This window comes from Mchenga conophoros, linkage group LG4 (assembly GCF_057382185.1).
Source record: "Mchenga conophoros isolate Kocher_MC1m ecotype Shallow Benthic linkage group LG4, M_conophoros_male_GT1.1, whole genome shotgun sequence".
Classification (NCBI taxonomy): domain Eukaryota; kingdom Metazoa; phylum Chordata; class Actinopteri; order Cichliformes; family Cichlidae; genus Mchenga; species Mchenga conophoros.
In genome coordinates this window covers 11,571,352-11,587,769 of record NC_140529.1, presented here as the reverse complement: position 1 = coordinate 11,587,769, position 16,418 = coordinate 11,571,352, and the positions used below count along the sequence as shown (strand labels likewise).

The window sequence follows — 16,418 nt, the reverse complement described above, 5'->3', positions numbered from 1 at the left end:
CTTGACAAGTCAGTCTGGCACTCAGCATAGAACCACAAAGTATCATTTTACTGGCACCAATTGAACAAAATACAACAGTAAGCTTTAAGCCTGACCACAAATAAAGCAAATAAAGATTTGCTTGTTATCCATTCATAGTAGGCTCTTGCTGTACTCCTTTAAAGGTGCTTGTACAGGGATTTATTATTCATTAAACAAAGAGGAGTTAGCTGTTTCCACCCCCAGTTCTAATCTCCATACGTGCAACAGCTGCTGGGGCAGAGTGATATTATCATCAAACTCTCTGGGGGAAAGAAAAATAACCTAAGTATCACATCTTTCACAAAAAAGGAAACAATTAATGTAAATATCACAGGGTTACACAGCGAACTGGGGGGTGTCGCCATGCTAATGCAGGGCTGCATTAGCATAGTGAAAACATAGGAGTTTTCACTGCATAGTGAAAAACATAGTGAAAACATAGGAGTAAATATAATATAATATAATATAATATTCTGAACTAACTACTGAGTCGTTCACGTCTGCGTAAGGATATTAGAAATTGCTTGTGTTGTTTATTCAGGGTGTGTGGCTCTCGCGCGTGCACTTGCGCACGCACGCTGGACAGCCCTCTCCTCCTCGCGCTGGTGGCAGACCTACACAGTGTCGTGGCGTTTAGGGTGCTTGAGTGTCCGCACCAACTCTGTCACAGCGAGAGCCGCGGCTTCAGCCCCAGCTGTCCACAAACCGAGAGCAGGTTGTAGTACGCGAACAGCGAAGCGAAGGAAAAGAAAAGTAGTTGTTGAGGAAGGGAAACAGGTCGGAGGGATATTTCAGGTGCACTTTATTAGCAGACTTTGATAGGTCGTTTGCTCCGCGTATTACCGGACGGGAGATACCAGAAGTAGAAAGGAAAACGAGTTGGACGTTTCCTTTCTTCCGCAAAAAAAGAGGTACGTTTCTCCCTTTCCCAGCTGTTTTCCTGCACAGTGCTTCCTTCATGTCCGACTACTAACTGGGAACCTTTACTAAAACTTCAATGTTTCCTGCTTTATCCCTAGGCTTTATCCTTTATCTGTGTAGGCTTATCCCTACAGAGTAATAATACACACTCTCGTTTTGCAGGAAATATGTTGACATAAACTAAGCTGTTATTTGTTTTGTTTTGTTTTCACCCAGTATCGAGATAGTACTGAAGCCTAAGCCTGAATTTTCCATCTGTGTTTGTGTCTCGGTCCTGATCCTAATGAGAGAACAGATGTGCTGCTGCCAACTAATCGATAATGGTCATTTCCTGTTGGTTCAGGCAGACTGCTGCCTCTGGCTCAGCAAACAATGCCAGCTGAGGGATCTGGCCGCACTGCCATCAGGCTTTATATACCATAATGGCCTCTATTTGTTTTACTGGGGATAATGACGCTCCTTTGTGCAATAAAGGAGCTCCCATTCTCATCCACTCAGCAGCTCCCTGAATGGCCAGTTTCACTTCATGGAGGATGGCTGGTCTGTGGTATGAGAGCAGGTGCTTGTCTTAGTCTTCCCAGCTGCTCACTGAGACCTGGTCCTGTGGTGATGTTTGAATAAGCTGCTTTTATTTCCTCATATTGTTCTACTTATTTCAGAGACACCATTGGGTACTTTGACCATAGAAAGAAATCTTTATAACTGTCCTGCTTTGCAATTGTCTTTTTTTTTAAAATATCATTTGCATACCCAGAAGTAACTTGACTCTGCAGAACTGAGCAACACCACAACAGGAAAAGCACTTTAAATTCTTGTAATCTCTACAACATGTAATGAACAAGTTTTAAAGTTTTAGTTTCTTAAAAATTTATGAAACGTCAGCAAGCTTATGGGAGTCTGCTTCTGCCTGCAGGCGTTCTACACTGCACAGTAAACACAAAGGACAAGTGACACGGTGTACTGCAGCCTTAAGCCGAGCTCAGTAGAGTGGAAGTTAAGACCGTTAAGAAACATCACTTTAAAATGAGTGAATCAATGTTATGTGATTTCTGAGCAGAAAAATGTACCTCAAGTTGCACAGGCATCATGTGATTCAGGGTTTCAGAGCCAGTATCCTGAGAGATTAGAAAGAATTGGGAGACGTGGTGTGGGGCCCAGGACCTTTAATAACCAGAAACACATTTTTCCATTTAAAAGGATTGTGAGAGGGTATAGCAGGTGTGCCTAGGGCTCACATTCAGCAGGAAAGAAAACTTGTTTTACTTTCACACAGTTTTACAATACAAAACCCACAGAGGCAATTTAAAATGCTCAACTGAAGTGAGGCTTAAAGTCTGGATTAACCCTCCAGCTAAACTGCAGCTACTTTTAAAAAGGTGGTCTTACACTTATATACAGACAGAGTTCTTAACAAGTGAAACACACAGACTTGTTCTCTTATGCCCTGTATGGCAATTATTCTGACAGTACAGAGTGAAGACACTCTTTCCTCCTTATTTTGTTTTCTTTAGCTCTCATGGTAGTGAGATAGATATCTGTGTTGAGCTCTGGAGACCTCCATCTGGCCAGTTAAAAGCTGAGCGTACTGACTGCCTTGACCGCTAATGGGTCTTGCGGGCAGCTGAGTCAAAGTCTGGTCTCCACGGAGACGGGTCTGACCAGAGAGAGGCACAGCTGAGCTGCAACGATTGATCTGCTGTGTGTGCGTGCGTGCGTGCGTGCGTGTGTGTGTGTCTGTTTGAATGGACGCACATGGCCAGCTCTCTGCCCTCCTCCTCCCTGTGTTTGGTTGACTGACAATAAAAGGTTTGATGGCAGGTAATCTCACACTTGCCCCAGAAGAGATTACACTGAGATTAATGGCTGTAATGAAACGATTGGACAGATGGCAGGACGTCCTGTACTTTCATTTAAAGGAAATTTTCAGGTTTTTAGTGTGTGTATAAATGGCACATCGAATGAAAATATATACAATCAGCAATTTTGTTTAGTTAAGTCACAACATCATCAAGCCAACTTCTAGTTGAAGTAGTCATTCAGCGTGCGTACATGCCAATCACTTCCTCCTCTCTGCTTCTTTAAATTAATGATGATTTCTGCTTTTCCTCAGTAGAAATCTGCAAACGAAACATTTTTCTATGTGTGTGAGAGCTGTGAACAGAGGTGTTATGTTTGTGCGTTGATTGTCTGTCCATGCAGCTGCTGCTTTGCTAGTTGTAACCACTAACCAGTGTGAGGGATGTGATAATGCAGTTGTGATGCCGTTAGTTGATTTTGGTAGGATGTTTCAAGCAAGTGCTTTAGTTTATCCTGATTTTTCACATAGACTTTGCCCTCTCGTAAATGCTCCAGATGGCATCAACTGAGTCGCGGCTCCAGCAGCAGCCCTCGCAGAAGGATGCAGCCGACCAGAACTTTGACTACATGTTCAAGCTGCTGATCATTGGCAACAGCAGCGTGGGGAAAACTTCCTTCTTGTTCCGCTATGCCGACGACTCCTTCACCTCCGCTTTCGTCAGCACCGTGGGCATTGACTTCAAGGTCAAGACTGTCTTCCGCAATGACAAGAGGATCAAGTTGCAGATCTGGGTGGGTAGATTTGAGATAAATGAGAAGTTCTCTCTGCCAAGCTACAGCATCAGTTCATTCTGCCGTTTTGTTTGCCAGAATGAAGAGGAGCTTCATGTGTACTCTGTGATAAGCTGTTGTAAATCAGAGTGGATGCTCCATACTTCTAAAGGTGTTATTGGTTTAGAACATGTTAAGTCTTTCACCTCTTACTGAACAAAAGTCTTAAAAATAAATTTTTCTCAAACTGTGGTTTGGCAGTTGTGCAAGTGTACCCTGTGAATTGTGTAAATGTAAAAAGCATGACTTCCTCATGTTTTATACGCATTTATACTTCCTACCCATTATCACGCATCTGCTAAGTGTCAACATTTGTTTAAAGGAGATGGATGGTGGTGCTTACTACAGTTTTAGTTGTAGTTATAAGCCAGGGTTTGCCTGTTTTACCTTAGATCTAGTGGTACCGTGCCTTTAAGAAAAGTTATGGTATGAATGTTTTTTGACACTTTTTTGACCACCTTTTGTATCGGTATGGTGAACGTGTTAGCCTAGAACAGGGACATCGGACTCATTTTACATCAGATTCATTTTACATCGTGGGCCATATTTTGATCTTACGTGGGCTGGACAAGTGGATCTGCCTTTTCTGTCAGTTTAACTACACATTTACATACATGCAGTTTCAACAGTATTTCTTAAGTTTTCTACATGCTAAAGAAATGCTCCTGTGGTAAATGAAAGAAATCTGTCCATACGATTTGGACTTAAGCTGTAAGAGGTAAATGTGTAAAATTACAGAAAAAGTTCTGGTAGCTCAATCTCCAGACTGTGCTGTATTTATAAAACAGAAGGTTTCTGTCAATTAATAGAAAATTTTTTCCAAAGCCGTTTAGTGGGCCGGATTATCTTTCCCGGGTCAATTCTGGCCCAGGCCTTATGTTTGACATCACTGTCCAAGCAGATACAATTTCTACTAAATCTTAAGATAAATTTCTGGATACTTAGCTACTGTTCACATGACTGTTCACTAGCTTTAACTAACTTTATCTGCTGATTACAGTGTCACCTGGATGCCAAGGTGGAAAAGTGTTCTCTATCGTGGGTTATGATGTCCTCTTCATTTAAATATAAAATGTGTTTTGACAAATTGGGCACAAATTCCTTCCTCTTTTGCTTCCAAGGTTGAGAAAGTAAGATGTATTCATTGTTTAGTTGCTGTACATTTCATGTAGACACTGATGCAATACGTTGTGTGCAGCATTTATAGCAGGCAAGGTGTTGTGATGGTGTTGTTTGTAAGTTAAACACCATCTGAAACAGTACAGTAGCTCCACAGTCACATTAGCACATAATGCTTCCTTGTTGTTGAAGTCTTCAGGTGTTGATTCAGCTGTTTTTCTGAGCTACAGTTTGTAGTATTGTTGCGTGTTGCGTTCGACAGTTGATGTTGTTGCTGTAATTCACACCACTATTCCTCTTTGCTAACTCATTTTGTCATGCATGTTTATCACACAAGATCATGATTTTGGAGAATTTGCTATCGATGCTTTTCATGAATTTGTCATTTCTTTGACGGGCAAGCAGACATTACTTCCCCTAATAGTCATACAGTTAAGATAAAAATATCAAAACACACATAATTAGATTGTGAACAGTTTGATTATTATGAATAAAACTGTTAAGCCTTACATTAATTGTATAATGTCTACTGTGGGTCAGCACTGTAGACTATAACTAAAAGATGATGTACTGTAGAGCGGATGCAAACTCCGGGAAGGTCTGAAAAGTGAAGTTGGTGAGATGGTCTTCTGAATAGAGCTGCTCGATTGTGGGGAAAAAAAATCATAATTATTTTGTTCAGCATTAAGGTCTCGAATCTTTAACACAATAACTCTACATTTGAAAACTTTTTGTCAACTAAAGTCTCTCTTTCTGTCATCTTGGCCATAATCATTAGAAGTTCTAATTGTAATTTAATTTAAATGTAGTTGCACAACCCTGGCTTTCAGGAACTACTGCCGTAGTTGCAAAAAGAAGTCAAACTGAGTTGAAGTCTCTGAAAGAATAACCCTGCTTCTCGCTTGATTTATGACCTCAGTAAACACTTTCCCAATGAGTTTTCCGCCTCAGTTATTAACGTCAACACAACATTATGCTTGTTTTTTAAATTTTAGTTTATTTAGAGTAAATTACATGAAAGAGCATTTTGACAGGTCACTATTATATGAGGATCCACCCCACACTGTAACAACAGCCAAAATAGAGTTGGGGCTTCAAAAGGAACTTCAGTGGCTGACCCCACTTTTTAAACTATATGGTAACATCTGGTTAAGTCACTCAAATTTATCTGCAACATGGTGACAGGATGGCATGGGTGGATTACTAGTTTTTAAAAAATCGATGGGTAGTTGCATTATGGGAAATCTAGGATTCAGTGTTGGACCAGGGCTGGGGCAAAAAAAAAGTCAAACTCTGTTGTTTCACCCCAGTTTCTTTTTGTTCTTCTTTTAAACTTCCACCTTCAGAGAACTATAATGGGTACCTTTAAATGCCTGTGCCAGTTTTTGAGATGATACTTTTCCACCTTTTTACAGTTAGCAGTTGAGAAACAGCAGGAATCAGCTTCTATGATTGATCAGCCCCACTGACAGCTTTACTAACAAAGTTAACTTTGGAATGGGCTTTCATATTGTACTATAAGGTGTATCCTGGCAGCTCACCTTCCCTCACACTATGCTACAAATCCTGTCTATATACATTGTTTAGGCTGATCAAACAGATGATTCATTCAAACCAGCAATCTGTGAGCCACTGTATGATCCACAAACAGTGACCCGAATGAATCAGCAGCCGAGAGGAGCCCACACCAAAACACACAGTCACCTAGTGTGTGAATGTGTGTGTGTGAATGGGTGGATGACTGGTTGTGTAAAGCGCTTTGGGGTCCTTAGGGACTAGTAAAGCGCTATACAAATACAGGCCATTTTTACCATTTACTAAAACTGTGTCTCTTATAAATGACATGCAGTGTTAGTGGTGTTAGTCTAACAGCTGATCAGGAGGGAGAAAAAAAACAGCAGTAACTAACTTGACTGTGCACTTTGTATTCAATAATTAGAGGACATTGTTATGGGGTTCTACAGAAGCAGCAGTACTGATGGTGCTGTTGGATGACAAAGAAACCTGGTATTTCCTAAACTCAGGAAGCAGAGGAAGTTCCTTATCAGCGTCTCACTGAGCCATAGCGAAGATCGACTGCGAACTCAGTAGTGTATTTAAAGGGTGTGGGAGCAGCAGGCATGTCTTAAAACAAGCACTCTCTTACATCGTGTTAATATTTAACTCTGTAATAATTCAGGAATGCTAAATTAAAGTTGGCTACCTAACATAAGAGAATTCACCAGAGCCTTTGACAAAGAGAGTTGCAGATTAAGCCATTGTGCCAGCTGCCAGCCTCACTGTGTGTATCATGGAAAGTAGTCTGATAACGCACCACGTGGCCCTTGCACAGTGCATGAACATACAGGAACTCATGTACAATATGAACACACTGTGCACACACACTGTGTACATCCCTGCTCTCATGTCATGGAAATAAATTTCCTTTCTTTAAGCAAACACACACACCTTTTGCACATTTAGCACTACACAGCCGCACATATGCCCGGGCGTGCTATCCCTGGGGATGATGTCCTGTGTGTGCCACTGCTTCATGCCAGTCGCTTATATAAACGCAGGTGACGCATGTTTAAAGATCAGGGTCCCAGAGACGTCAGAGCTTCTGATTGTGCACAAGCCTAATTTAAACTCCTCCCTATCTGTCATCGCATATATGCACACGAGGGAGCAGCTTTTGTTTGGGGTTTATTGTAGCAACCTTGGAGACTGACTGTTTGGTTAGTAATGCTATTATGCTGCCAAATATTTGATCATCCCTTCATGGATGAGATAAAGATGGACCTGGGATATATCACACGTTACTGAAACAAAAATAAACTCTGACAGAGCAGGCTCTGGAAAGATTAAAGAATAAAGCTTGAGCACTCTGCTCGCGGGATTTTACCAGCAGACTGCCCTCTGTGTTGGTTGTTTTCGTAAAGTGAGAAGGATCGCTCTGGTTGTCCACCTAGAGCAGTCCTAGCTGTAATGGAACATTCATAACCTTCAATGCCCTCTGGTTACCTGGACAACCCACTCTTCCTCCTCATCAAAATGAGGAAAACATCAGACACACACAGGCCCCTGATGCAAATTAAGGACTTTAGAAAGGTTACCAGGTAACCACGAGAGTGGCGGCGAGATAATCAACCAACTCACTCTACCTTTTTGATATTTTATGCTTTAATTGTCCAATAAATAAACTGAGCCGTTGGCTGTGATATTACACAGCCTCCAGGTGGTTAGTAATCCAAGCCACAAGTCCCGGTGTGATGAGAAATGATTGTGGCAGGAGCTCGTATCTAAATGCCATCTTCCCCTGGACTGTGTGGTGCAGAGAAATGGCATTTTGAAGCAATGCAGCCAGTTGGTTTGGAAGAAAAAAACTACATGAAGGTCTCACAGAGTGCAGCAGAGCCTTGACCTACCCTGATATTTACCAGTACATGTCTAATAAAACCAAATACAAATCTGACTTGAATTTAACTTAAAAACAATTGAAAAGAACTTACCTAACCAGTACTAACAAGAATCATCAAAGCTGGTGAAACTAGGAGTACTAGTAGCATCATTACATGAAAAATAACCCTATCCCCACCTTCTGCTTAAAATAGCCATCCCTGCAAGATATTTCTAAATTATAGGATGTAAATGCAATTATAGGGCATTAATGCTGTAATGGATGACTGTCAAACTTGCTCTACTTGGACTGTGTAGTGTCAAGTCAAAGCTGACACCTTAGATAACTGTTACTTGGAAAGAGTCGAGGGTTAGTGTTGGCAATACTGCCCCCTTGTGGTTTAAAATCATATACTGGAGATTTTTAACCTTAAAAATGTAAAGTGAATGAAGCAGATAGAATGAAGTATTTCATGGACTGTGTATTTTTGTATAATTGCAGGACACGGCAGGGCAAGAACGCTATCGCACCATCACCACAGCCTACTACAGAGGAGCCATGGGCTTCCTGCTCATGTATGATATCACTAACCAGGACTCCTTCAACGCAGTTCAGGACTGGTAAGTGTGGAATGAGTGAAAAGCTTTACTATTAATACTGTCTACATTAGATTATGTATTTGTAATTTTGTTTTATCTAAAAAAAACAATTAAAAAAATACATTCTCGAGTATTTTATCTAAAGTGTGAAGTTGATGCCAGTTGATGGAACATGAAGTCAAAGTCAAAGTCAAAGTCAACTTTATTTGTCGATTCTGCCACATGTACAGGACATACGGAGAATAGAAATTGCGTTACTCTTCAATCCCTAGATAAATAGCAAATGAACATTTAAATATATTTAAATATAAAAGTGATTAAAAAATGCAAGTAAAATAATTAAAAAGTAAAAATTTAAATAAATACAATTTTACATATAACAAGAAAGCTATATAATATACAATATAATGGGTAAGTGACATTGAGTGTAAACCAGGCAGAGTAGTGCAAATAGGCAAATAGTGCAAATGGAGATTTAGTAGTGTACGGTAAGAGAAAGTGTAACAACAAAGTCTTATGAGGTAATGGCAGTCCAATGCTCCACAAAGTGACTGGTAACTGGTGCAGGCCAGTGAGTGAGTCAGAGAGTGTGCGTGTTTGTGTGTGTGTGACAGAGTTCAGTGAGACCGTGGAGGAGAGAGGGGAGAGGGGGCAGAATCGGGAGGGAGTTAAGCTTCCTGACAGCCTGATGGATGAAGCTGTCCTTCAGCCTGCTGGTCCTGGCCTGGAGACTCCGCAGTCTCCTCCCCGACGGCAGCAGCTTGAAGAAGCTTTGCATTGGGTGTGTGGGATCAGCCGCTATGCAAAGGGCTTTTTTAGTGAGACGGGTGCTGTAAATGTCCTGGAGGGAGGGGAGAGAGACACCAATGATCCTCTCTGCAGCTCTCACTATGCGTTGGAGGGTTCTATGACAGGACGCATTGCAGGCTCCAAACCACACAGTGATGCAGCTCGACAGGATGCTCTCGATGGTGCCTCTGTAGAAAGTGTACATGATGGGGGCTGGTGCTCCTGCTCTTCTTAGTTTGCGGAGAAAGAAGAGACGCTGCTGTGATTTCTTGGCCAGTGCTGTGGTGTTGTACGTCCAGGAGAGATCCTCTGTGATGTGCACACCCAAGAACTTGGTGCTGCTCACTCTCTCCACAGACGCTCCGTCAATGGTCAGAGGAGCATGTTGGGTGTTCATTCTCCTGAAGTCCACAACAATCTCCTTCGTCTTCTCCACGTTCAGAGAGAGATTGTTGTCAGCACACCACGTGGCCAGGCGTCTCACCTCACTTCTGTAGTCGGTCTCATCCCTGTTGCTAATGAGACCCACCACCGTTGTGTCGTCCGCAAACTTGATGAAGAGGTTGGAGCTGTATGATGGAGTGCAGTCATGGGTCAGCAGAGTGAAGAGGAGGGGGCTCAGCACACATCCCTGCGGGGCCCCCGTGTTTAAAATGATGGTGCTGGATGTATTACTGCCAACCCGTACTGCTTGAGGTCTTCCGGTGAGGAAATCCGACAGCCAGTTGCACAGTGAGGTGTTGAGCCCCAGCTGGACCAGTTTTTGAATGAGCTGTTGGGGGATTATGGTGTTGAATGCTGAACTGAAATCTATGAACAGCATTCGAACATATGAGTCATGAAGGGGTTTTTGGTATGTTAGTGCCATCATGTGGTCAGTTGTGAACTGAGACGTAAACGTGACATCCCTGTTCTTCTTTGTCCTTTTTATATACAGTTAGAGCAATAATATATTGTACAAAGTTAAGTAGTTTTATCTCTGTACACAGCCACAGTGGAAACAATCAAGATATGACTGAAGTGCAGATTTTCAGCTTTAATTGAAAGAAATGAACAAACAAAATCTTTAATGGTTTAATAGTAACGTGACTTATAATGAGGCCCAAAGATGGTGCCATTGATGTCAGTGCAAGTGAGGGAGGCCATCAAAAGGCAGAAAAATAAAAGTAAACCTATCGCTGAGACAGCACTATTTTAGGAGGAGCCATTCTTCAAAATAATGAATGCAGTGGCCGCCTCAGCAATACCAAAAAGCCTGAAAGACAACAGAAGACAAAATACATGATTGGAGAGTTCTTTTCACAATTAAGAAAAACAGCCTCTCAACATCTAACCAAGTTAAAAACACTCTTGAGAAGGTATCATTGTCAAGGTCTACAATCAATCCTTTGTGAATGTACATATAGAAGGTATCTAACAAGTCCTTTTATATTTACATTCACGAAGGGTGAATGTGAATATAGAACTTCCTGTTCGTCTCAAGAAGAGGAAGTTCAAAAGAACATCTAAAAAATCTAAAAAAAGTCTGTGCAGTTCTGAAAATAATTCTCTGAACAGATGAAACCAAGATGAACGTACCAGAATAATGGAAAGAGAAAAGTGTGGAGAAGGAGAAAACTGCTCATGATCTGAAGCATACCACAAAGAAATTGGAGATACTTCAAATGCCAAGTCAGTCACATGATCTCAACCTAGCAGAGCGCTTCCCAGTTATTAACTTAAAATTTGAATGCAGAATGATCCACAAAGAGCAGCTGAAGGTGGCCGCAGTAAAGGCAGCATCTGGTGACATCCATGGGTTCTAGACTTCAGGTGTCACTGTCTGAAAAGGATTTTCAACAAAGTTTAAAAAAGTCTTTATATTTAAATTCATGTTAGTTTGTCCCATTCATTTTGAACATCTGAAAACAATGTATTGTGTATAAAAATAGCTGAGTTATAGGTGGAAGTCTGCAGTTCAATCATATCTTGATCATTTAACACCCACTGCAATGGTGTATGTGGGCAAACTTCAAATTTGTGTCACTGTCTAACAAGGTATGGACCTCAATGTATTTTTTTTGCCAGATTTCCCAAAGAGTTTAGTGAATCTACAGCAAATATGCTACTTATCATATTTGGATGATTCTAAATAAAAATGTTTATTTAAAAACACTCAACAGCACTGGATAGCTGGTTTTTACCCCTCAGCCGTAATGTCGTCACCCTGACGTAGACACTGAAGTTTGTGAACTTTAGAACAAAGGGATGTAGGAGTTTCAAATTGATACCGTAGGTATATCTACTAAAAATCTCAAAACAGTTCAAAATCAGTGATCCCAGCGTCAAGATCAGTGGGCAGAGGACAAGTTTTCTGAAAATGTTGTGAATGCGATAATTTGAGAAGGACGTCACCCAGGATTTAGAAATTGATTCCATAAATGTATCTAGTAGGAGCCTGAGGGGTGAACCCCCTGCAGGGGGTTTAGATTCTTGTGGTTTGGAGTTGCAGCCCAAATTAGATGAGAAATGCATTGCCGTGCTATATTAATGCAAGAATTTGTAAATAATGTACAATAAAGTCTATATTTAACTGAAAGTAGTACAAAGTACAGTAGACAATACAAAAAGTACAAAGACAACATATAAACTGTTGAAACTGAGAAATCATATAGCTTTTAGAAAAAAAATGCTCATTGGAGATGAGATGAGATGAGAGACCAGTAATGCATTTGAAATGTATTTGAAATGCATTTCAAATACATTTCAAATGCATTTTAAAAAACGTCATTAACAACAGACATAACTAGGAGTTTAACTCTATGATCTCAGGAACAATTCTGAATACTATTCTCTGTGAACACAATTCTTCACTGCGTCCTTATATGCAGTTTAATCTCTGTCATGCGGCTGGCAGGTGATTGGCCTAAACCTCTTCAGGGCAGTCTGAGGTCAAGTGGAAAACTGTTCTGTGACTGATGATTCAAAATGTGTGAATCATGGATGCCACGTCCTCAGACTAAAGAGGGTTGGGACTGTGTGGGTTGGTATCAGGGACATGTCACATAATCAATACATTTGGTGCATTATAAAATGAAAACTTTTGTGCAGTTGGAATCCTTTACCAAGAAAGAAGAGAAAACATTTAGCTTTCAAAACAACAGTTTTATTGACACTAGGAAAAACTCGCCCTATATATCTTTTTTCTTCTTTATTCAAAACAAGAATGATTAGCAAAAAGCACAAAATATTTAAAATGAAAAATTTTAGATAAAATGTAGTATTACTTGCTGAAGGGTTCATTCAGTCGTGATGGTTGCTAAAATGTCTTTGGCTTTGGGCACTGGCGACCCAACACTGCATTGGCAAGGAGATAACAGAATGAAAAGGATGTATATGAAGATGTAAAACAGTGGGGTTTATAATAAATCGTTTTTTTTAACATATAGATATTAATAGTTGTTGTATATGTAACAATGTTTTGCATATACAATGGTCCCTCGGTAAAACGCGGTTCACCTCGCTGTTTCGCAGATTTTATTTTTGTGTGTGTGTGCAATTTTGCATACCTTTTTACAGCGCATTGTGTTCTGCATCCTGATTGGCTGTTGACTATTTTCAGTTGATCTCGTGCCGTGTCTCCTGCACAGTACAGAATGCGTTCAGCTTGTCAAATTTACATAAATCTTCGATCGCTAGCAACATGACTCTGAAGTGCTGTACTGTGTGTTTGTAAGTTTTCTCCCCAACAAACACAACAATGTCGACGAGACGTCATCACCTGCGGGTGCCTTTGGTTTCATTCTATAATACTGGACTTATTTGTCTGCAAGGTTTGAACTTCGAGTGTTTAAACAAGAAAGAAAAGTGAAAATGTTCATGCCTGTCTGAGAAAACTGTCTAAAGTGTGTAGTGAGGGGTTTTACAGCCTTAAAACATCTATAATAATTGTAAAAAATAAGGTTGGCTACTTCGTGGATTTCACCTATCACGGGTTATTTTTAGAACGTAACTCCCGCGATAAACGAGGGACCACTGTATGTTATTCTGATTGGCTTACCCGTTAAGAGATACAGTTCATGCACACATATGTATATACATATGCTTTGATCATTATAGTAAGAATAGTTTAATCAGAGTGTCCTATATATATATGCATTTTTTTTCTGCTGTTAATCATGTAGACTTTGCAACTCTGGTTTTGTCTTTCAGGGCAACACAAATCAAGACATACTCGTGGGACAATGCTCAGGTGATCCTGGTTGGTAACAAGTGTGACCTGGAGGATGACAGGCTTATACCCACAGAGGATGGCCAGCGACTGGCTGAGGAGCTAGGTAAAAGCCGTTAGTGTCACAGTGTTATTTCTTTTTAGCTTAGAGTCTGCAGACACGTTTGACTTGTCTTTTTTGTAGATTCTGACATTAGTACATCTATTTTTCATAGCACATGAATTGAAATACCATTTAGCTTTTTGACTTTGCTTCATGTCAGGTTTTCAGTTCTTTGAGGCCAGTGCCAAGGACAACATCAACGTCAAGCAGGTGTTTGAACGTCTAGTGGATGTTATCTGTGAGAAGATGAACGAGAGCATGGAAGGAGACGCCAACCTCATAGCCAACCACAGCAACCAGGGCCTTAAAGACTCACCTTCAGAGAGCCACGGGGGCTGTGCTTGCTAAACCATCTGCCTTCTTAGTCTCCCAACACACACACACACACACACACACACACTGAAGAATAACTTGTCTGTGCCTCAACCATGAAAAGTGCCGCACCTCCCCTTTCACTTGAGCCATACCGAGCTCTGCCCCATCCACACAGCACAGATAATCTTCAGCACATCCTCCTCCTCCTCAGACCTGTCTTTCCTTCGAAGAGACCCACTCTGTCACTTTCTTTCTCTTAAGGGAGACTTTAAGCCTGCAGACTTTAAGCCGCCACATACACCTCTTTGACTGCTGTAGCCCCATTAACTACCACGTGAAATCTAGTGAAACATTTATTCAGTGCATTCAGTTTTCTTAGACAAATATTTTTATAGACAGCAACAAGCTAGCTATCAGTTTATCTTGAAATTTTTGATTTGATCGATGAACTGTTTAAATGTGTTATACTGTAGAAACCAGTAATGTCAAGTTCCAATAGGACTTGTCTTCGGTCTAATATTTATTAAGGTATTGATTTCTGATGGATTTTAGCAGCTCCGAGACGTTTTGTGCTTAATGAGTCTTGTCCAGGATGCTCCCCTCTAGGGACTGATTAAAGGAAGGAAACATGAAGGAGTCTTGCACAGCGTGCTGAAAGTTTTCAGCATTGCCAACCCTCAAGGGCAAGTTTGACAAGAACTTTGCTTTCTTGTCAGGAGTAAAAAAAAAAAAAAAAGTACCACTGCTGCATATGGTAAGTAAAACTACTGCCTAGAGCTGGTTAACTTAGCCAAGCATAAAGACATCGATATACTAAACTTCATATTCAAAACATACTTAGACTCACTTAGAATATAGTAAGTCAGTAGAAGCGTAATAACTACTGTACAAACACGTGTGACCAGTCTACTCCAGTCTAGAGCTTCCCTTCACCTCTTCTTCTTGCTGTTTACTAAATGTCAGGTCTGCCACACAGTGTGATGTACTAGTGTCAGCAAGCCCCTCATGTGACATGTCCTCTGTCCGCCTTCTGTCTCACACACACAAACACACACATACTGCTCCCTTAACTGTAGCATGGTACTGTGTTTAGTAGGTGAGCAGTTACAATGTGGTGAATTATCTTTTTTTCCCTTTGTTTGTTACTGACACGACTGTTTTCAAGAAGTGCAGCACATTATGTGTGTTTGTGCCCAGAAAGGGGGACAACCACTGATCTGTGAGGACGATAAGTCCGGACACCAACCGTGCTGTTGCAACTATCAGGAGGAACAGTGAGCCGGTGCAGAGCATCACTTTATTCCCCATTACTGTTATAAATCAATGTGAATAAAATGCAGTTTTAGAATGACTCCACATAATTGTATTTTATACATCTTGTTTTGTTCCTGCTGTTTGGACAAGATTTCAGTGTTGAAAGGTCAGTTTGACCCTCCTGAAAACGTCATCCTGATGGGAAAGATTGAAATTTGGAGCGTCTTTTGGATTTCACCACAAATCAGGGATGGGAATACAAGAATTGTGTGTTGTTGTTTTGCAGACTGTTGACTGTCAGTTAGTATTAACCATAGCCTCTGTACAGCGATAGCAGCCTCACACTGCTAACTGCTGGTCAGCCCACTCCCTGCTACTGTACGAGCCTGCGGCCACTTATCGCTCGTGTCAGCATGTGCTGCTGAATAGTGATATAGTTTGACAGGTATTAGATGTTATCATATCACGTGTCTGTGGCATGCTGCGCTTTGATGCAGGGGTCTAAAATAGGGAAGTTGTGTGCAAGATCAGTAATTCATAACACTATTTGTATTATATCATGCAGTTTTGCAGTGTATTAAAATGGCATGCAAAAACCATGTTTCTCTTACTGAGCTTCTGATGGGGACTGCTGCTTGAAACATGCTGTTCTGCTCTGTCCACTGATATCACATTTTAGTTCAGCAGGTATCTGCCATTGTGCTCAGACGCTCTTGTGCAAACAGGTTTGAACCTCAGCTTTTAGTCCTAGAGATGTTCTTTCTTTCTTATGCTTATGGCATATATATTTTAATGTCTTACATTCCTGATTGATAGCTTTCTAAAAGATGGGAGATTAGACCCTTTGTGCTGTTTACTATATATTCTGAATGTGCAGGGTGAACCCATTGTTTGGAAAGAAAAAAGTGCATCTTGTAAACAAGGACAAATGTAGAAATCTGTTTATGAAAATAAAGAATATATTCACTACAAAAAAGACTGGGGGGAGCACAATAGTCTCTTCAGCTCATAAATGAGTTCTGAAACCTGCACACGTGTCTTTGCGGTCATGGCTACATCTAAGGTTTAATTTATGACCAG

General features: G+C 40.8%; 1 protein-coding gene across 2 annotated transcripts; it reads left to right on the top strand.

Annotated features, from left to right (window-relative positions):
• The first annotated feature begins 599 nt into the window (after window positions 1-599).
• On the top strand, window positions 600-16,264 carry rab3db (RAB3D, member RAS oncogene family, b). 2 transcript variants are annotated; one of them, XM_085270305.1, is made up of 5 exons: window positions 600-932; window positions 3,269-3,531; window positions 8,570-8,688; window positions 13,648-13,772; window positions 13,930-16,264. In XM_085270305.1, the coding sequence occupies exons 2-5, from the start codon at window positions 3,286-3,288 to the stop codon at window positions 14,115-14,117; spliced, it is 678 nt and encodes a 225-aa protein (XP_085126431.1). In that variant the 5' UTR covers window positions 600-932; window positions 3,269-3,285; the 3' UTR covers window positions 14,118-16,264. The 2 variants fall into 2 exon arrangements, with proteins under 2 accessions (XP_085126431.1, XP_085126432.1); XM_085270306.1 differs by having other exon boundaries at window positions 3,295-3,531; window positions 13,930-16,261.
• The last annotated feature ends 154 nt before the right edge of the window (window positions 16,265-16,418 follow it).

What these genes read in the sequence shown, in the direction of transcription:
- rab3db (XM_085270305.1), top strand. Translation starts at nt 3,286, where the DNA reads ATGCTCCAGATGGCATCAACTGAGTCGCGGCTCCAGCAGCAGCCCTCG. An exon ending in TTCAACGCAGTTCAGGACTG is followed by an intron (nt 8,689 to 13,647) that starts GTAAGTGTGGAA and finishes TTTGTCTTTCAG; the next exon opens with GGCAACACAAATCAAGACAT. An exon ending in GCGACTGGCTGAGGAGCTAG is followed by an intron (nt 13,773 to 13,929) that starts GTAAAAGCCGTT and finishes GCTTCATGTCAG; the next exon opens with GTTTTCAGTTCTTTGAGGCC.